The 21,961-nt window shown below is 41.8% G+C and overlaps 1 protein-coding gene across 1 annotated transcript in view; it reads right to left on the reverse strand.

Annotated features, from left to right (window-relative positions):
* Positions 1-21,961, reverse strand: part of CTTNBP2 (cortactin binding protein 2) — a 147,007-nt gene that overhangs the window by 47,353 nt on the left and 77,693 nt on the right. Inside the window, exons 6-9 of the mRNA XM_055314477.1 lie at positions 16,850-17,053; positions 15,113-15,212; positions 12,930-13,080; positions 8,051-8,305 (exon numbers count right to left, since the gene is read on the reverse strand). Coding sequence (XP_055170452.1) covers positions 8,051-8,305; positions 12,930-13,080; positions 15,113-15,212; positions 16,850-17,053 — 710 coding nt within the window. The remainder of the gene's footprint in view (positions 1-8,050; positions 8,306-12,929; positions 13,081-15,112; positions 15,213-16,849; positions 17,054-21,961) is intronic.

Below are 21,961 nucleotides of genomic sequence, written 5' to 3' on the forward strand. Positions count from 1 at the left end.
CCTGCTGGGTCACGGGCTATGAGTATGTTGTTTCAGGTCAGTATATACTGCAAAGAGCTTTCAGAAGTAGTTGTACCGATTTCCACCCCCACCAGGAGTATATGTGAGTTCCAGTTGCTTCCTATTGCCCCCAAAACAGACTTTATACATGAGTTCATGAGGAAGTGAAGGAAATCTCTAATGGTCAAAAAGAACGAAAGAAAGCTAAAACCTCCCATTAAGAGAAATCCGAACAGGATGCCAGCACTGGTGTGAGGGCAAAGCTGATGTAGGGAATCTTTTCAGATGCTGGGGGGATGGGAGACTAGGTCTTTGGAGCCCCCAAAACGGAGCCGCTGGACCAGAGGTTTAGAGGGAACTGATTAGGACTTTGGTTTCTCGCTGTGCCTTCTCAGGTTGGAGGGATCTCTCTAACACGTGTAATCACAGTCTACAGGGGTTCAAATCTAAAAACGCCCAAAGCCAAAAATGAACTGAAAACAAAGCCAAAGATATAAAGAACAGTCCTTATCAAATTGTTATGACGAATTTGTATAATACCAATAAATGCATTAGGTAGTAAATGAGAAATTCAGAAATGCTGATTTAGAAATGAACTTTAATGGGAAATCGAATAGAATGCAATTGGAGCAGTAAACTTTGTGAATTCCCAGAGAAGAGATAAAAATAACACATTTTTATACAAGTTAGTACTCGCAGCAAAAGCAGGTAAGAGCCAAAGCAGACCTGGATCCTCATTCTGCCAATGCCAATATAAATGATTTTATCGATGACTTTTGGTAAATCATTTAACATTTTTGTTTCGGTTTCCTTATCTTTGTTTAAATATCTGTATTTATAGGGTTGTTAAATGAAAAGATGCGTAAAAACGTTCATATTCTCAGCATATACCGAGAATTAGTTGTTGTCATTAAAATCAACAAAATCGCCAACTAGAAAATAGCCCAGATATTCAATCAAGTGGTGAGGAATTACAGCACGTCAACAAATGTCAGAGATCTCAACATAATTCTAGGTGATGTTACTTCAAAGTTACAAACAGAAATGATAAAAGATGAAACCCAAATCTGCAAGATTCTTTTACCTTTGACCTTCAAAGTGGGTTGTATATAATCTTTATTATACTCAGCTAGCTCAGCGGGGACTAATACAAGCAGTGACTTTCTCTATAAGGAAGCAAGCAATGTCGGTCCCTCGGAGGCTAGCATGACAACACAAATCCAAACCCACTACAGGTGTGGATTCTACGCCATGCTGGACTCTCTGCGGAACACGGTGAAGTTCAAAACCTCCACCCAATTGACACTCAACAAGCACAGCTACTGGAGCGCATACTGAGTGCCAGACTAGGTGCCCATCAATCCCCACAACTTTAAGAAAGATGGACTAAGCCGTCTGCCAGGTCCTCTGTTAGAACTGAGGGTTGTGACGATGAGTAAGGTAACAGTTGTTACTTCTTAGGGAGGAACGCAAAGTGTAGTAGAGACATGGGCAAAATGGAGCTGAAGTGAGGTCCAAGGTTGTGCGAGGTTGGAAGAGGAGGGAAAGGTAGAGAGAGGAATCAAAGCTCTCTCCTCAATGGGAGGGGTTTGTGAAGAGGATAAATGCTGTGATGCCTCTCACTGCTTCTAGAATTGGTTCCCAGGGGTCCTGAACCAGGCAGGGTGTCCTTCCTACCCAAGTGATGTAGAGCAAGAGACCTGGACGACTGGGTTTCAACCAAAGTCCTATTAATTATGACAGACACACCTCTATTGTAACAGAGACTGCAACAGACAGTGGTTTAAGCTTTCACTTCCATTCCCATCCCACTCACCAGAGCTTAGGTAGGTTGATCTCACCACCTGCAAAGAGGCTGGAGAATGTGGTCTTCACTCTGAGGGGTCATGGGCCCAGAACTCAGCAGAATCCATTATTACAGAGGAAGGGGAGGAGCGATGTGGAGGGTCAGTGACCCACCTCTGCCATGATCCTTTAAGGAGAGCAGGGAAGCTAGGTAGAAGTGCCAGGGAGACGAAGGAGAAACCCCGAGTCCAGAGAGCTACATACAAGGGCAAAGTCAGGACAGGGAGTGGAGAGTCCAACACTGGGCGGAGGGGGGTAGGGTGAAAGCAGTCTGCAAACATGCAGGACGGGCCAGCACCGGTGCAGGGCATGCCCCGGGGGCTGGGGGGTGCCCGCTGTCTTGCAGGCCAGACAGAGGGAGGCTGTTAAGGTGAGAAATAATGACATAAGCAACGAGGTAGATTTAGGGGTGAGGGGCCAAAGACAGAGAGAGCTGGAGTTAGCTGTGAAGGGCTGAGCTCTAGGGTTGGCATGAAGGTATGTTTTGTGCAGGTGTGAGGATATGTTCAGGTAGCAAAGTGCCTGATTCTGAGGACCAACCGGTGCGTTTGGAAGGTATGCTGGAAAGGAAGGTGATAGGAAGGAGCGGCAGCCGTCCATTCACTCATCAGTTCAGCCAACAGTACTCGCCGGCCAGAGACTCTGCTGGACACAGGACATACGAAGATGGAAAAGTGATTTTTTTGGAGGAGATGGAAAGAGAGACAGGCATGCAAACAGTGAAAGCATAAGCGCTCCAAGTGAAGTGTGGAGAGGGCCCTGGGAACATCTTACTTCTGGAAGCCAAGACTTAAGTTGAGATGTTTTCCAGGCAAGGAAGAAGGGTCAGGATGGGAGGAGAGGCCGTCTGAGGTAACGGGAACACAGACGCAATGACAGGGAGAGAAGGGAGAGCAAAGGATGTTCGCACAGCAGCCAGCAGTGCCTGCTTACAGCACAGAACGCATTGGGGGAGGGGACAGGAAGTGTGCTTGTGGAGGTAAACTGAGTCCAGATCAAGAAGGGACTTGTCTGTCACCATACAGGTCTGGCACTTATCCTCGAAGTGACAGGCCCCTGGAAAAGATGCTAAGCAGAGAAATTACATGACCAAGTCCCCCCGCCTGAAAGGCCCCTCTCGGAGTGGGCTACGGGAGCAGAGGGTCTGCAGATGAGGAGACTTGCTGACCCCGCACAGATCCGGGCAGCAGACGAGGACGACCCCCCATGGGCAGTGCCCACGAGACATGGAGGGGGCAACATATTCATAATTCACACGCAAAGGAATAAAATCTAGAGTTGGACCAGTCATCTGAATTTGGTGGTAAGTGGGGAAGAGGAGCAAATAAACACAACTGCCAGGTGCTGGTACTGGATGAAGAGAGGACGAGGGATTGCAGCAGGCTGGCTGAGGAGCACCAACACAGGAGGCCGAGGGTGCAGCCGCGTGGAGCTCTCTGACCACCAGTGGGCTTACCAGAGAATGGCCCAAACTGGTACACTTTGAAGCGTGACAAGTGGGGGCTCTTAGTAATTCCACTGGGGTGACAGGCATCGAGGATGACCGTAGCGGGCAGAGGAACTCTGCTGCCAGGGTCTTCAAGGAGACGCCGTGTAAACGGTGGCCCTCCCGAGTAGCACCTTCCTGGACAGACTCAGGAGATGGTTAGGTAGGGCTAGAGGTAACATACTGGAACCTCTATAGATTATAAACTGGGGATCAGTACGGTCACTCAAGGGAAAAAGTACAGAGTGCAAGGAAGGAAAGGATCAAAACCCAGATGCATGAAAGCTGTTAGTGGGAAACAAGGAGAGTCCGTGTCTTGGGTGAGGGGTGGAGCGGGACTCTGGCTGGCTAAGTCTAGATTAGAATCCTTCAGAATCACTGCTGCTCAAATTAAGCAAGGATGCAATAATACTCTTCACTGAATATTCTGGAATAAGTGTTAAAAAAAAATAGCCTTCCCTTTGTTTGCTAACTGCTGACGTCAGTCTGGCCTTTTCAAAGATAATTTTATAAATAAACGTTAAGGGGGGAAAGAAAGGGAATAATTGTGGAGAACCCACAGCACAAAAACAGATTCCAAAGAGCAGATTTCTATTTATCATGATTAACGTCCAGTTCCAAAGAGTTGGGCCGACTGCTAGGTATCTTATCTTTGACCTCTCCCAGCCAGTTACCCAACTCCGAGTGACAAGGAAGAAATTTAGTGACTCCCAATCACCTTATTCTTTGCAGCCATGACCCAGGGAAAGGAAATCTAAATCTCGGGGCCCCGCGTGGGCCTCCATACTTAGACACACCCCCTTCTCCGGACCATCTGGTCAGGGTGGATGGTGCTGCGTGAGGGGAAGTGCCTGACACCCCCTGGATAAAACACAAAAATGTATGGGCACACCCCGGTCCTAGCACAATGCAGAATGGCCTAAAGACGGTATAGAGAGGGCCATGCCTCATCAGAGGGCAGGGGGCCTGCCCAGGGAGGATGACCTCTAGGATGCTGGAAATAAATGTCTGGGAGACAGGTAAAAAGCCAGCTGTGCAGATCTGGGTTTGGGACGGATTACTGCAGAAACCACAGGTAAAGCTGAAAGACCGGATAAGCTCTTAAAAAACAGGACCGGCCAACTCTAAGTGGAGCATGGGAGTTGCTCGTGGTTAAACAAAAGAGAAAAAAAACCAAGAGAAAGCCTGGTCATTGTATTTGGAGGGGAAGTGAGGGTGAGGCAGGGGTCTGAAAGCGGAGGAAGGGGTCTGCGTGAAGTAGCCCACCCGTTAACCCAAAGACACTGCGTAAGAGCCTGAGTGACGGGCCACCAGCTTCGGTCACACGCATAAGCTGGAACCATAAGCGAGCCCTGCAGCCAGACACACACACGCTCCTCCAAAATAAAGAGTCCCTTTGTACGAGAGCTTCAACAACAGAGATATCAAATTCAGATAATCTCCCTAGTGTTTCTGCCGCACAAACCCGACACGTCAAAGGTCTCGTGACACAACAGGGTTTCATGAAGGAACTCTTCTATTGACCCTGCGATGAAAACAAAGGTTTATGCTCAATGATTAGTCACAGGCCTGCTTTAGAGACGCACTCCATCACCAAACACTCAGTGGTGACCTGCGTAAATGGCTTAACCATTGGGAGAAAGACCAGGGCCTGAAGTGGGAAAAGCACTGGTTTGGGAACCTGATCTTCCGTGAACGGACCTTGGGGAATTAATTACACTATTTTCTGAGACTCGATTTTGTTTTCATCTACTAAATGGGGATGTTGGTCCGGATGAGCTATATATCCCTTCGAGCCCTGAAATCCCACAATTCTTTACTGAAAAATACGGGGACACTGGAGTAATGATGTACCTGCTACCTTACGTAGACTGGACACATACATGCTGCTGGGCAGAAACATTCACTTCTTAAGCTCAGCTTGTTGTCAGAGTAGAATCTTTCACCTACACAACGATTAATTCAGAATTGCAATTAGTTTTTTCAGGAAATTGGTCTTCGGGCCTCAGTTGTAAAACGGATCCCCTCTCTGGAGAAGTATCTCAACCAGGATACGAACGCTGCATTAGGCAAATGGTGCAGAAGAACCTTCCATTGCCTCTGACTAGGAAGGAAGGCGGCGTGGTACAGTGTGAAGATAACGAAATCAGGCAGTCTGGGCTTCATTCCCGACTTCTCTCTATTACTCCCTCCAGGGTTTAAATGTCTTAATCATAAAATGAAGAAGCTAGACTGGAAGATGAAGTATCCATTCCGGGGCTTAAAAAAAAAAATCTATTCTTTTAATCTATGATTTTACTCAGCAGGGTGCCAATGTTGTCAGTCATGATCACTTTTTAAAAATCTCGCTTTTCTCGTTCAAGATGTAGCTTATGCCCTTAAAAAAACAATACAGGGAGAGTCATATTCTATGAGAGAAAGTGGTCATACTTCCCTTTAGTCAGCAATGACAGAGCATCTTCTTGTTCCCGGGGCCTGAGGATCCATGAAGACGGCATCCTTGATTACAAAGAGCTCCAGGACTAATAAGGAGCTCATAATTAAGGAACCAAGCAACAACACAATGCCCCACACTGCAGGGTGACTCACCCGGGGAGTGGTTTCTTGCTCTGCTTTGCAGAAGAGGTTCGGCAGCTGAACATTCTAGATCAGTGATGCTCAGGTTTTCTTTTGTTGCTGTTACTATCGTTTGGCTCCAGGTTGAGTATGTATACAACCCGCTCCCGTCAGTAACATCTTGCACTATACTCAGAGATTTTCTTGAGGGGGTAGCAGTAGGTTGAAAACAACCCCTTCAATGCACCTTTCTACCATCAAATTAAAATTCACGGTCTTAGATTAACTGTGCGTTTTTAAATGCAAACTTTCCACAGTTCGCATCTCTGTCTCCTAAAAACCTGTATGTCACAGGTGTTGCATCCGATTCAAATCAAGACGTGTGTATCAGGTTCACAAGATTTTTGTACTTTTTTTGTTAAAGGGTAAACTACTGGAGCAAACTACTAACAAGTAATAGCTCCACACTGAACTAAATCATGCCTTGGTCTCATTAAAAAAAAAAAAAAAAAGTTCAAAATGAGCAGCTTTTGTTCTAGATCATAATAACAAGAAGTTACCCAAGCAGGAGCTCCAAATGCAATTTCTAGCTATTCCCAGATATCTCCATCTGGATGAACATCTCAGCACTTATATCCAGCAGGTCTAAACCCACGTTCTATCTTCTTGATCACAATGACGCCTCTTCTATTCTCTTTCTGGAAACATCCCTGTTCCCCTTCCCATCAGCTCCCTCTTTTCCTGCATCTAATCTGTCTTCAACCTGTGGATACTTCTGGTCCGTAACGTCTCTCGTTATTTCTGCCACTCTCTTCATCTTTCACCTAGTCTCTCTCCCGGCCAATATTTTTTTCATAACCCCCAACCTTCTGTTTGTTACTTCTAAATTAATCATTCAAACTATAGAGCTGATTATTTTGCTCCCTTGTACAAAACCTTTTGGTGGCTTTACTCTGACCAGAAAATAAAGTCCCAACTCTTTAAAATGTCACTGAAGCTCATGTCATATTCTGAGACCCCCAGCCTCATCTTATTTCTCACGACCCCTCATCAGCGCAGCCGATGCTGAAGGCCACCTCCCTATTTCCAGTCTCTGTTTCTGCTGCTCTCCAATCCCAGTGATGAGCGGCAAATTTAATCTACCTTGCAAGGCCAAGATCACTTCTACTGACTCCAGAAATACCCACTTCTAAGCCTAATATCCCTATTACTCTGCTCTCTGAAATACGTACATTAAAAAAAAAATCATAAAATTTGTATTTTTATACTGTTCCAACCATAAGTCTGTTACCCTTGTTTTAATTTGTCGGGTTCTCTTATCCTACTCTTGTCTTGTATCCTGTACTCTTGCCACGAAACTAGGAGTTAGCTGATGGCATAAACGATTCCTGAGAATGTGAGCTTTTACAGTGTCTTGTGCTCAGAAGCATCCTAATAGCTTTTTATTGCTAAACCAATCAAAACAGAAAAAAAGTGTGAGTGAATGGCCTACTGTTTCTGTAATAATCAGAATCATTTTCCACTCTAACTGGTGAGTGAAATCTTGAGCTCCCTCTTACCTACCAGTAAAATACACAGGAAGGGTGTAAGTGAGGCAGTTCAGAGGTGAGGGCTTTTGAAGAATCCTGGCTCTCCCTCTAACCAGTAGCATGGCCTTGGTCCTTGAATCAAACAATCCAGTAGACTAAGTCGAAACCAAACTCTTTCTCCTGATTTTACATGGGATTTTAAAAAAATGTCTGAAATTACACCCACATTTGTTAAAAAACTCCAAGTATGATTGTTATAAGAAGTCTCAGGGCACCTGGGTGGCTCAGTCAGTTAAGCATCTGACTTCAGATGGGGTCATGATCTCGGGGGGCCTGGGACGGAATTGCGCGGAAAGTCCACGTTTCCCTCCCCTGGCTTGTGCATTCTCTTACCCTCTTTCTCTCTCAAATAAATCTTAAACAACAACAACAACAAGAAGGAAGTCTCATATATGGTTAACTGTAAATACTACCGGACAGGAAAAAAGTCAGTTCATATTGGTAGCTGATCGTCTCCTGCAATGGTATCCCTCAGTCTCGAGCCATTCTGTTGAAATCTACTCAGCCAATAGCACACAATTTTGTCATCATCAAATTACAGCTGTGTAGTGGCCCCAGCTGCTACCAGACACACCTTAAAACCTTTCGAAGCAGCAATATGGGCAGCGGTCCAGCCTTCTCTGTCAGCGTGGTTAACGAGGTCTGCAGGAACCACAGGCTTGGGTGTGCCGTCAGGACTCTCTTCTCCTTCATTCAAGCCAAAGACACCGGACTCGGGTTCTTCCTCATGCAAAGAGTTCCCGCTAGCTCGTGTTCTATGGTACATGAGAAGCTTGAGGCTGTCCACGTTACCAGCGTCCACAGCTGCGTGAACCGGTGTCCAGCCATCCTGAAGATAAAATGACCAGGAGGAAAGGGTTGATTACAACATTAATGTTGAGAACAGTGTTATTTAAAGTTCACCTCTAAACGTTCTTGGGCATGAACCACTGAGCTCGGAAAAGCAGGCATTCCAATCCTGAATATCACTGATGAGCTGAGTCAAGTTCTCTGACCTCTGCCAATTACCATATTTCCCATTGCTGTGACTCATGTTTGCTGTTTTGTAGGAATTTCCACTCAACAGTCAACCACTTGGGAGTTTAACAATACAAAAGAGAATGAACGTTAGCATACAGATTTTTCAAAATTTACGTCCAATTACAGTATTACTAGTAATGTACTAAATGAATGCTACTATAAGCTAGTTTTGCTTATAGGGCAGAGTCTTAACTGGTGATCTTAAAATTTTGTGCCAATGATTCCCAAAGAAAAAAAATTAAATAAAAGGGAAAAGGTAGACATACAGGAAAAGCAAGGCCAAATAACTTCGTGAGATGTCTGTGGGCCATTATTGAGGGTTCTGTGTAAGCTTAGAAAATGTCCCAACTAAAATTATTAGGCCCATTCTCTAGAATATATTCCTGTGAGGCCTTCCTCATTCACTTAACTGGCTGCTAGAGTAAACTCAGTGGTTCTCAGGTGTGGTCACCAGGCCAGCAGCCGCAGCGTCACCTGGGAACTCGTTAGAAATGAAGGTCGTTGAGCCTCCACTCAGACCTACTGAATGAGAAACTCTGGAGGGAGACCCAGCAATCTGTGCTTTAACCAGCCTTCTGGGTGATTCGGACACAACCGAAGTCTGACAAGCACTTTTCCAGGGAAAATCTTGGTCCCCCTTTCCATCTCTCAAGGGTCTTCCTTCCACGCAGGCACCAGTCTTTACTACATTTTTAATACTTTCATAAAAGAACAGAATTATTTTGGTGATTTGTGATTTTGACTTGTTGCCCTCACCTTTATTTTCTTTTTGGCCTATTTTTTTCATGTGGTATTTCATATTGCTCTATTAAATATCTCTCAGTGAGCTAGAGAACACTTTTTTTTTTTTAACAATAGGGTAGAGGATAAGGAGAAAGACAGTAAGTGGTAACAATGTACACTTAGTGAGTTATCTGATTATTTGCTAAAGCCATCTCTTGAGGAGGATTTTTCTCTGGTTCTATACTTCATTCCAATGAAGTCAACTTGGCTAAGACAAGGCTGTGGCTGGGCGGTAAATGGAATACCTTATAGTCCTTGGGAATACTCCAGCTAGTAAAGCATTTCATGGCTTACTCTTCGTTGGGCTGTGGATGCCCTTACTTGGGCAAGCCTTACTTTGGCACAGAGTGTAAGCGCTCCTGACCTTCCCTAGTCAAATCTCTTACTTGTTTCCTAATTCTTATGTTACAAGGACGATCTAATCATTTCTGAAGAACTTTCAATTTCCCATTCCCCCTTTGATTTCTTATTAAAAGACCTAAGAAATAATTATTCCCTTAAGTTTCTCTATCAATTATACTGTTTATCTCTGTACTTGAGAGACTCTCTACTCCTCATGATTTTGTTCAGTCCATCAACAGGTAGCTTGAGAGCATGGACTTCTGTGTTCTCTAACTTACAAGATGTGACTTAAATTTTTATTCTTATGCTGCACTACTTATTTTTTTTTTATTCAGTTTGGATTATGTAAAATCTACTCATTTTTCACATATAAGGTAGAATTTTATATTAAATATGTGTAATACCACAGATTTCTTAGATCAACTATATAAAATAATATGAATAAATGGTACCACTGGGCTATTTTCTCAGGTTTTCAAAAAATTGAGTAAAAAGCTTTTTCTTTTTTTGTTTTTTTATTTAAAAAAAAAAAAAAGCTCTAGCAATAGAACTCAATGGAAAATATTTACCCTGGCTTATATCCCTGGTTATAACAGGGATTGTTAATTGTTGGTTCTCTTTTGGTAAATTATTTAAGAAAACTCAGGATCTGGTGCAGCCACTATGGCAAATAGCATGGAGGTTCCTCAAAAAGTTAAAAATAAAACTAACTTATGACCCAGCAGTCACATTACTGGATATTTGCCCAAAGAATACAAAAACACGAATTCAAAGGGATACATGTACCCCTATGTTTGTTGTTGCAGCATTATTCACAATAGCCAAGATATGGAAGCTGCCCAAGTATCCACTGATTGATGAACGGATAAAGAAGAGGTGAGATATATATTATATAGATGTGTGTGTGTCAGAAATAATATATATTAATATATATATCTTATGGAATATTATTCAGCCGTAAAAAAAATGAAATCTTGCCATTTGCAACAACACAGAGTTTGAGAGTATAATGCTTAGTGAGTCAGAGAGAGAGAAATTCCATATGATTTCACTCATATGTGGACTTGAAGAAACAAAACAAATAAGCAAAGGGTGAAAAAAAGAGAGAAAGACAAATCAAGAAAGGATCTTAATAAAAGAGAACAAACTGCTGGTTACCAGAGGGGAAGTAGGGGAATGAGGGGGAGATGGGTTAAATAGTTAATGGTGATTAGGGAATGCACTTGTCACGAAAAACAGACAAACAAAAGAAAACATAAAAACAACTAACCACCTACGATCTAAGGGTGACCTGTAACATAGATACTGTTCCTTCTTATCCTGGGAAATCTTAAGGATGTTTCCTATGACAGGAATGCACAGCACAGCCAATTTTCTATCAGAAGAAATCCAAAATTCAGATAACCTTTGGAAATTAAGTATTTACCCTCATCTTCCATTAGGAATCTATGATAGGGGTGGTGACTTACACAGTCCACATGCTGGGAAGCTGCAAAAACAAAAATAAAGTGATTCCTGAGCACAATGAAGCGCAGATCACGATGGAAGCTCCTCAACTCCTCCAGCGCAGAGAGGGTGCCACCAGAAAAATGCCTGTCGGTGAACACAGGGCTGATTCCTCAGTCTCGGCGGGCTGATGGAGATTTGGGAGGCTAACACAAGTTTTGTTTCAAATGCACTTCTGTGTGGCTGAGCCAGAAGTGTTATCCAAGGACTCTTCCCACGCATCCAACTCTCAATGTCTTCAGTTTCTAAACTGCTGACTATCTGTGCACCTTGCATGGGAGACATCAGAACTGTGTGGGATGGAGTCAAGAGCGACACGGCGGGCATAGCGGATTTCTGCAGATAGCGCTTCCTGAATGACCCTGACCTCTGTGAGGCGCTACACATCTCAGCAATAACAGACCATCAGTCACAGGAGTAAGGGCGAGCACAAACAACCCTCCTCTCTCAGGCTGGCAACGGGCACTATCTTGTCACAAAACTCCCTTTTGTGTACGTGTTTACATGTGTTACAACAGAGTCCCGTGTTCTAACCGGGGATGGTGGTGACCATGGTGACAGCTAACATCTGTTCATTGCTTACAATTCCCAGGCTTACTATACCAAACTACCTTACGTAGATAACCTCATTTCACTTTAATTCCCCTAACAATGGCTACTGTTATTAGACTCATTCCGTAGAGGGGTCAACCAGGGCACAGAGAAGTAAGACCACTTGCCTAAGCTCATGAAGGCATGGCTTGAGCCCCAAAGGCTTGATATATCAGAGCCTGATCTCGCAGCCATTCTGCAAATAATCTTGTATCATCATTACTGCCACTATGGCAGCAGGTGATACTTCTGCAGCTCTTTGTAAAATGTACATTTTGAAAACATATCCAGAATCGGGCCATTTCCCACCATTTCTACACCTCAACCTTAATACAAACCACCATTACTTCTTCCCTGACTTAAAACAACAGGTTCCTACACGTCTCCCTTGCAGCTTCTCTGCCCCACCTAAGGTGATTCTCAAACCTGCAGCCAAAGTGACTCTTTATCAAAGGGAGTCAGTTCATGCCCTTGTTCCCTTCAAAACTGTCCATCCAGAGGCCTTATTCCAAATGCTCACCAAGGCCCGCAAGGCCTTTTGTGGCGAGCCACTGGCCACCTGGCCTAACTGAAGTGCACCTGCGGGTACCCCCACTGTCCCACCTCCAGCCTGGCACACTGCTCCCCAGGTCTCTCCATGGCCCGCATTCTTGCTTCTTTCAGGTTTTGGCTCAACTGTCACACTTTCAGTAAAGACTTCTCCCACCAACTCCTCGGAAGTCACCCACCACCCCAGGCACTCCGATCTTCTAAACACCCAGCACCTATCCATCTACTCACTTGTTGATTGTCATCCCTTCTGTCCCACGAGGATATAAGGCATAGGAGGGCAGGACTAGCTTATTTGCTGCTGTCCCTTCTGTCCCTAGGACAGCGGGTACTCAGGAAATAATTGTCGAATGATTAAAAACTTAGACTTCCATGATCTCCCCTGATCCTGAAAACAGCTAGGACACAGGTATTCATTTTCCCATTTTGCAGATGAATAATTTGAGGTTCAGAGGATAAAGCACTGATTAGACGAATAGACAAGGCTTCTCATTAGCAGACACCCAAACACAAGTCAGAGGTCAGACACCGTCCATGTTTTATATACAAAAAGCAAAGCAAAACAAAGCAACCTCTATCTTAATATATTTTGATTTTCTGGCTATAGAGTTGGCAGATAGGGTAAATTTTAAGACAAACCCCCGCCCAAAACTGGTACTCACTCTGGTTTCCACACTTCGGTCAGTTCCGGCTTCCAGTAGGTATTTAATACACTCCTTATTTCCATTTTTACAGGCCAGGTATAGAGGTGTCTGTCCTTCATCAGCAGCATGATTAATGTTGGCATCATATGCAATTAATAATTCTACACACCTAAACATAAGATTATGATTGATCACAATAAAACCGGTTTGCGTTCTGAAGCACCTGACCCAGATACTATAATGCTAGAGGAGGTCTGTATCTTTCTACATCAATTGTTTTTACATATACCAATTACAGTAGGTCTTAAAATATGGATACCATTTTGTAGCAAGGATGGAAGATATATTTTCAATCACAAATTTAATTACTCCCATGAAAATTTAAAATGGCGGCACTGATCTGTTGCTAAAACTTGGTTTTGACACTTTTCTGTAGCCAACTTGTGAAAAGTGGAGTCCTTGTAACATGTTTAATTGGGATGAATGGCTGAACTGTGGTTGACATATATACATTATTTGTGGTTCAAAATAGTTTAAACCTTGAGAAAAGTCATACTGCTGAGTCATTTTGAGACTTTCACTTGAGAAAATAATTATAAATAGCTCAGACAGCAGGGCACCATGTGCCTCCACTATAAAAGGCAGCAGGGAGGCAGAGCTAGGGGCTGCCTTGGGGAGAACAGCAGAGGCTAGCCTGTCTCCTGAAGGGGGGCTAGTTACAAGGAAAAAGACAGCTAAGCAGAAACTCTGCTCTGAGAATCAGGGAGGAAAGAAATGAGGTAAATTTGAGACGTTGTGACATTTGTGCCAAGTCTTTATGAAGTCAGATAAGAATAAGTGGAGAAAAGTGGACTAAATCATAATCAAATGAAGAAGCAATTTACATCACCTTTTTTTTTTTTTTGCTTCAGATATATGCTTTCTCCCCCCACCCCCCACCCTGGGGCTTTTCTTGAAAACAATTGGTTTATATATATTTTTATTTTTTTATTTATTTTTATATATATATATTTTTAAAAATAAGTTACATATTGACACGTGTTTATATCTCATACACATTTAAACTGATCAACCCCAGGGTTCTTCCTTTTGGCAAAGCTACTCATGCCTGGATTCCTAGGACTCTTATACCTTCCAAGTAAGTGGCACTACAGACTGCGGGGTGACAGTAAATGTAAAAGCACAGCTTAAGAAGAAATCCCTTCTGGAGGACTCAGGATACATGCACCAAGTAACAGCAAAACCAGTATCTGTGGTTCTCAACAATAAGCTCATGAAGTATACATCAGACATGCAGAAAAAAGAATGTATACTTTAAAGATGCATTTTGAATATTTAAAACTTACATTTATGATTAATAACCTTAATGTGAAACTTAGAACCCATATTATAGGAATTACGAAATATGTTAAGGATATTTCTATCAGTTTGAAACAGTCCGCATTTATTCCTTCTCGGCCTTTTGGCTAAGATCAAGTGAAACAGTCCACGTTCCCTACAGGATCTTTCAGAACAGGCAGAGGAAGCAGCTTAGTGACTTTCTATTTTATTAAATTGTAACTCTTAATTTTAAAAACCCATGTCTATGTTCAACAGACTTGGTAGGCTCCTGAAGAAATCACTGCTAAACTGACATGTTTCAGTTGGTAGGTTCTTTTGGGTTTGTGCTCTAAGCACCTTCAGTATGAGATGTTTCTGCTTTAATTTTTTAAAAATGATATGACAAGGTGAATATATTGGGATTTAATATTGAATAAAATGCCACTAGGAAGTTAAAATTCTTGTAATTAATATAATTCTAGGATTTATTTTTAATGCCATCATAAGTAAAAAAGCTTTTTGTGTGTGGGGGGGGGAGGGTAGAAAACAGTGAATGACAGTCTCTAACAGTGGACGTGTCACCCCACAGCTGTTGATAGACTATAAATTGATTATCTTCATCAGAAGCAAATTCATTCATGTGAGGTTGACACACGTTTCTCTTCTTTATTTCCCTCATACACAACTATTCACCCTTAAAGAAGAAGAGAGAATTTAGGATCCTACTTTGCATCTGAATCTTCAAATATATTTAGTGAATTTATTTGCCAATGGATTTTAAGCACTAGCGTTTACACATTCAGCCAGAACTGAAATATGTGTGCAAATTATAGACTCTTTTTATAGTGGGGGGAGAAAGAAGAATTCAGAGCATCACTTACTTGAAATGTCCCTGAGCAGCTGCAGCACACAAGGGTGTGAAGCCATTTTTATCAGCAGCATTGACTTGGGCTTCTGCATTCAGCAGCAATCTCACACAGTCTACGGATTTTAATAGAAAGCCATTTAAATTCCCCATTTAGAGTTACGGGGAGCCAAGTTCTAAACAAGCTCTATGTAAATGTTAAACCCAAAGGACCTCTCCCGTGCACAGTCCACCTGACAATTTTAGTATGGTGGATAGGAGACTCCACAGGCTATTTTACAGAGAAAGGAGACTCTTTTCCTGAAGATGTAAATGCCCCAGACTCACCAACTAAGACGTGTGTGTGTGTGTGTGGGGGGGGGGGGGGGGCTTCGGGAAGAGTTGCTAATGAGTGAAAGGATTATTAGTCGTCAGAAAACATTTCACCAGATTTTCCCATCACTCTATCCCAGGAAAATAATGTAATTGGATGGAGAACTAAATCTACTTACCAAATTGAAGTACCATTCTTTGTATTTCAATAGTTAAATTCTCACTTTGTGATAATTAACCTTTAAAACGCTTCCATGTAATGGTCATCACACACTTGATTCCATGGGTGAGGTGAAACCATACAAAGTCACCTGACTCTGGCATAAATATCATCTAGGCCTTGTGTTCCTCATGGTATTTACTAGCTTTAATTTCTTTACATGAAGGAAAATTCCCAAAGGACTTTTGAAGTAAAGAAGAATCCCAAAGTATTTTTAAAATCACGAGCTATCTTCTTAGCTCACTAGATCCTTCCATTTAGTCCACTTGAACACAGTGAAGATCTGACGCTTCTCTGAATTACTCTACAATCATGCAGCTTATGTGCACCATGCTATCTGATTTCGGATTTGCAGTCAAATCTTTTTCTGCACTACGATGTTTTAGTAAATCTGACCACAAGACTTCGCATTTTAAGAAAGAAGAATAATTCTGACTTCATCAATATGTCGCTTATAGCTGTACAACTTCTCAGTTCTCTTAAAAAAAATCCAAATAACTATAAATGGTTCCGACGATAGAACCGTTTCAGACCCGTGCCCTCTAACTGCTAGATCTTGCCCTCACCGTAGCATGTGTTGAACCCTTGTCACTTCGACTTTCATACACAGGTATTGCTAATAGACAAATTAGAGCTATTTTGTCCTAACTCAAGTGATCACAGACGGAAGGCTTTATTCTAAAATGTGCTTAGTGCTAGACCTCCAATTTCAACATACACAATCTATTTCATCGTGCATAAGACTAAAAATACTTTTTGCTAGCTGCAATAAAATCTAACTTTAAAAAAGTTTATTTATTTATTTATTTGAGAGAGAGAGAGAGAGAGTGAGAGTGAGCATGTATGGTGGAGGAGGAATAGAGGAAGGATGAGAGAGAGAGAACCTGGAGCAGACTCCCCACTGAGTGCAGAGCCCAACACAGCTCGATCTCTCTACCCTGAGATCATGACCTGAGCCGAAATCAAGAGTCGGTCGCTCAACTGACTAAGCACCCGTAGGCGCCCCTAAAATCTCACATTTTTACGGAACTACAATTTCCAAATTTTTTCAATATTTGCAAAATCTTTAAATCACATAAGAAAAAATGTGTCCACTACTACCTGTAGAAGAAAATCAAAGCCAGAAGAACCTTTTGCTCCCAACAGTGGTTACCAGTGCTTTTGGCTCTCCATCCTTTTGCAAGAGGGTGGTACAGTGAGGTAAGATCATGCCATCTTTACCTGTATGTCCATTCTTAGCAGCAGAATACAAGGCAGAATGGCCATCTTCACAGGAGTAATTTATGTCCAGTCCTTCTTCATTAAGCAGCATTGATAATAAAGTGACATTTCCCTGGGCAGCAGCTTGCTGAAGAAGGGTGGGCCTGCCAGCCAGGGGGGCAGGACCACCACTCATTAGCAAAGGGGTTAGGGAGGGTGACCAGCCTGTGGGTTAAAGTGACCCTAGTTAGAGTAGGAGCAAGGACAAGAGACGGATATTACCCACTTAATTCTGAATTACACACACACACACACACACACACACAGATGTATGAATACATATCCTTAGAGGATTATGCAGTTTCTAACATTATCAATCTGTTAATATTTACTTAGCACAAATCTGTACTGTTATTTCAGTCTCATACCTGCTAATTAAATTAACATACACAGTGACACGATTTTTAGTTGTCAGTCTTACACAGATAAATGTTAAAGTGGTGGTTGGTTTTAGGAAACTAAGGTGGCTGTCTCATTTTAAGATTTCAAATTCCACTGTAGGATTTCAAAACAATTTGAATTTTAAAATTATATATGGATTCCCGCAATTTCAGTATCAATCTGAAAAAAGTGAACTGAGATCTCTAGGTATAGGATGGAAAGAATTGTAAGAAATGGAGATTTTCCTTCTTCAATAAAGTTTCCAAAGGCATGTAACTAAAAATTTTACACAATTAGGATGGACCAAATATTGCCAAGAAATCTATTTATATTCCTTGAATTCCCTTAGTTGGGGATAAAAATAACAGAGGGAGCCAAGTGCTATTCAGTATCAAGAGCTAACAGAAGCGCAACGTATATAATTGAGTCTAGAATACTGTATTCCAGCCCAAATATGCAATATGCGATTCTGCACACTTTATCGTCTGGACATCTTTATAACTTGTGTACCAGAAACTTTTAACCAGCCAACGAAACAGGACACTCTACCATATAGTTTTAACAAGAATCATAAGAGTTATCATAGTTAGATATTTCTCTCATCAGTATTTAGCAGCTTTAGAAGAGAATCTGTTAAGTGTGTGAAGTCGGCTGCATATAGCATGGAAAATTTTCTGAATTCTTCCTTGGTCAAAAGGCTGTAAAAACAGTAAAGTAAAAAAATGTTTATTTAATGTGTCATATAGGTATTTTATGTGTTTTAGATATAATTAACTTTCAAAAGAAGTCATTTTACTTTCTTCCTTATGAAGCCCCAAATACCTCAGGGTAATGTCAGCGTATATAGAGGGGCCCATGTGCACACAGCCACTCCTCAGGGTAAACACTCTACGTAAATCCAGTAACATTCTCTGTGAGGAGGGCACAATAGATGGATCTTTTATTAGGTTTCCTCTACCTTGGTATTAGGATAATATTTTAGGTATATGGGTTTTACATTAATAAGTAATAAATTTGCATAACTGAGACTTAAGTTATTTTAATCAATATTGAAATCAAAGATTTCCTGGTATTTTAAAAATTCCTTGCAAAAATAGTTTATACAAAGAAAACTCGACTGTCCATTTGAAGCTGGATATTACATCTTCATAATTAATTATTTGGGTCCATGAATAATTTATTGTTTTTGACCCTGTTAGACTGCAGTGACAATTAAATTCAAATACTCATTAAATATTCATCTAAACTTTATGGTATCGTTCCCATCGATATTCACTAGCTCTTCTTACAAAAGTAGTATTTTTACTTCATACTTACAAGAAGGCTCCTCTCTGGTACATTTTACCTTTTGTATTTTCTTAAAAACAAACAAAAAAACAAGCCCACAAAAATTAAATCAGTACTTATTAGAAATGGATGATAAACAGAGAAATTATAAACACCAAGGTATGAGAGCTTGACTGCAAAGCAAACACAAAGGTAACATGAAGGCATTGCACGGTGGTCCTCCGTGGAACAGAAGGGAGTGTGGCTCACAAGGCAGTGAGTCCTCTCCTTGAGCTCCAGAGGCGGTCTCTCCCCGCCCCTCCCTCCTTCCCTCCCTCCTTCCCCCCCTTCCTCTCTCTCTCTCTGTCCTCTCACTGTCCTCTCACTGTCCTTCCCTCTACCCCCACCTCCTCTAGCTCGTCCAAAGAGTCCTGGTTATTGACAGCCTCTAAAGAACATCAACAGGTATAAATAAATCAAATGGTTTGCTTTTCTTTTGGGCTTTGTTTTCATTCTTCCTTTTTCAATGCGCTTCTAGGCTTTGGGGGACAATTTAAATAGATACATTTTTAACTGCCTTCTATGGAAACTTGGGATACAGCATCCTGGGAAACCCTCTTTTTAATGCTAAGCTATCTGAAAGAGAAAATATTCATTCAAAAATTTTCTCAATCTTTCCACTACTCAAGACTCTGTTTCCTGTCATACAAAACAACAGAAGAATATAGATTAATTTTTTTTAAAACTCTCTAAGAGACGGGCAACAGATTTTTGAAATCTTTGACAAAAGAACAATGCTTTATAAATACCCATATTCTTAAAGTTTAAATACATTTTTTTTATCCCCATATCGTTTCCAATTGCTTGAGCTATTTTAATAAAATAAAGACTTTATGGTTCATTTGAAAATTCCCAACAATGATGAAAATGGTGATATTTATTGACGGGTTAGGTGATGCTAGAACAGGCCTGCATCATACAGCTACTTTAATGATGTTAGAAAAAGGTCACTCGGCTTTGTGGTGTCATGTGCAAACATTAGTAAAGGTGAGCATCTTGCAGAACATGCGCTGGGCGACTAAGGAAACAGGCAGGACATGCGATGCAAGAGGGAAGAAAAGTTGAGAACAGCTTCTGGCATCAGCTTCAGAGTGTGGAGAAGGTTAATGTCATAGCTCAGGTCAATCTCATTTTCAGATTTCAAATTTAAGCCAATCATACATGGAGGATATATTTTTTTTAAATATGTTTTAAGGCAAAAAATGTCTGAATCAAATTAAATAAGATGTACGAACCCACCCGTTGCACCCCCCCCCCCAAAAAAAAAATTCCCCAAACGAAACAAACCAGAAACAAATTTCCAAGGGTATGAAAACTCAGTTGCCTGTGGGTGATTTCTGGTTTAGGCTTCTGTTCATCTAACAGTTAAAATGTGTTCACCGGACAAGTTCGGGGGAACAAAAAAAAATTCTAATTCATTTAGAATTTAAGATGCTATTTAAAATGTAACATTTGGCCATCCCAACTGCTAATAGAGTAATTTACAACCTAATTCATGAGAACGGGATCTTCTACCGTTGCAGTTCTCCTCAGGGGTGCTTTAGCTTACTCATTGTTTCAGATCCAAGCTGATACAGAAACTCAGAATTTTAAGAGTTTTTAAAAAGATGTGGGATCCAGTGGTTCTCCGAGAAGGGAGAGGTAACATACTGCTGTTTGAAAAATTCAACAGGCAAGTTTAAGAAATCTTTCTGGTCTGGAACTATTATTATTATTATATATTTTTTTTTTTTGGTTCGATGATTTCATTTTTGGATGAAAAAAACTAATGGCTCAGAGCAAATGTGCTCTTTAGGGTGATCTGAGAAAGAGGCAGAAATGGACTAACCCTGCCTTCTCAGACTCTCCAGAGCTCTTTTCCTCAATGAATTGGGAACAGACATCTATCTGCCAACGATTTGGCAGACGTGCTCTGTCCTCATGCCCGGCTCGTACCAACCACATGGCAGGAGCAGCTATTTAGAAGATTGATAACCTCCAATGAGCTTATGATCTAGGGAGGCACAAGCTCACCCAGGCACAGAGAGATTCAGAAGTAGGATGAAGGGGCACCTGGGTGGCTCAGTGGTTGAGCGTTTGCCTTTGGCTCAGGGGGGGTGACCCCGGGGTCCTGGGATCGAGTCCCACATCGGGCTACCCATAGGGAGCCTGCTTCTCCCCCTGCCTGTGTCTCTGCCCCTCTCTCTGTCTCTCATGAATGAATAAATAAAATTAAAAAAAAATAGGATTGAAAGAGCTCTGGTGCTTCCTGGTTGCAAGGAGCATGGCAGCAAAAATAGGGGCAACCTGAATGAAAACCAGTTGAAATCCTGTATCTCATTTGGAAAATTTAGGCTGACCTACCTACACCCATGGTTGATTTATCACCCTTCCTGTGTAACCATAACAACTTTTTTATTCCCCAGACAAGATGGTCAGGAAAAGCTTGCTGCATGACTACTCCTCCTTATAATCAAGCAGCATGGAAATTTATCATCCCACCAAGGTAATCCTGGAATTCTGGATTATTTTGGCCAAACTGCAAAATCAGAGAACAGAAAATGAGGAACCGGTTTCACCTATCTTTGGTGGCTGCTACTTCTTCGGTTCCATTATTCATTCTCTTTTGCTCTCTGGACACAAGCCAAGGGCTTTATCCCCAGGGATTATTGCTCCTGTATCCGAAATTCCACTCTATCCCAGACAGGTCATTCTGGTGAGTACATTATAGACTAGGATTTCTCTGGTCTTAAAAATTTCAGATCCTGCTGAAATGTTCCTCGGTAATAGATGCTGATTTTAAAGCTTTTTCCACTGAAACCAAGACACTGAAGCTGAACCTGGGGCACAGTAAGGACCGAGGCAATAACTGGTAAAGCATCAAGGTACAAAACAAAGATGGTTTTGTAGTTTTTAAAAACTGACAGAAGTTATATATCCCAGGAAGTGTTTTCTATTTTAGTTTGTGCATTTACATCAACAGCAATGCCACGGCCCCAAACATTTTTGGAACTTGTGCTTTGAGGCTGCCTTAAGAGCTTCTGGAACATTCTTGGATTCTCCTGAATGGTAGCAAAAATTCCTCCTTTGAGCATGGATTTAGCTCTGGACAATAGCTAACATCCTTTTAGGCCATGGGAAGGGCTGTCCAGCTCAGTAATACCATTTTGAATAAAAAATATGGAATGCCGAACGCCTGTGAAGCTAGCACAAAGTAATAATAGCATAGGTCAACTTTAAAGCAAATTCTCCAAGATTTTTTAAGCAACAATATCGATGAAGCAATAACATCACCTCTATTTATTCATCACTCATGCTGCTCTAAGTGCAATACCAAGCTCTTTGCACGTGAGGAGAGTTAATCCTAATAGCCACCCTGCCCCATAT

The sequence above is a fragment of the Nyctereutes procyonoides genome, unplaced genomic scaffold (genome assembly GCF_905146905.1).
Source record: "Nyctereutes procyonoides isolate TBG_1078 unplaced genomic scaffold, NYPRO_anot_genome, whole genome shotgun sequence".
Classification (NCBI taxonomy): domain Eukaryota; kingdom Metazoa; phylum Chordata; class Mammalia; order Carnivora; family Canidae; genus Nyctereutes; species Nyctereutes procyonoides.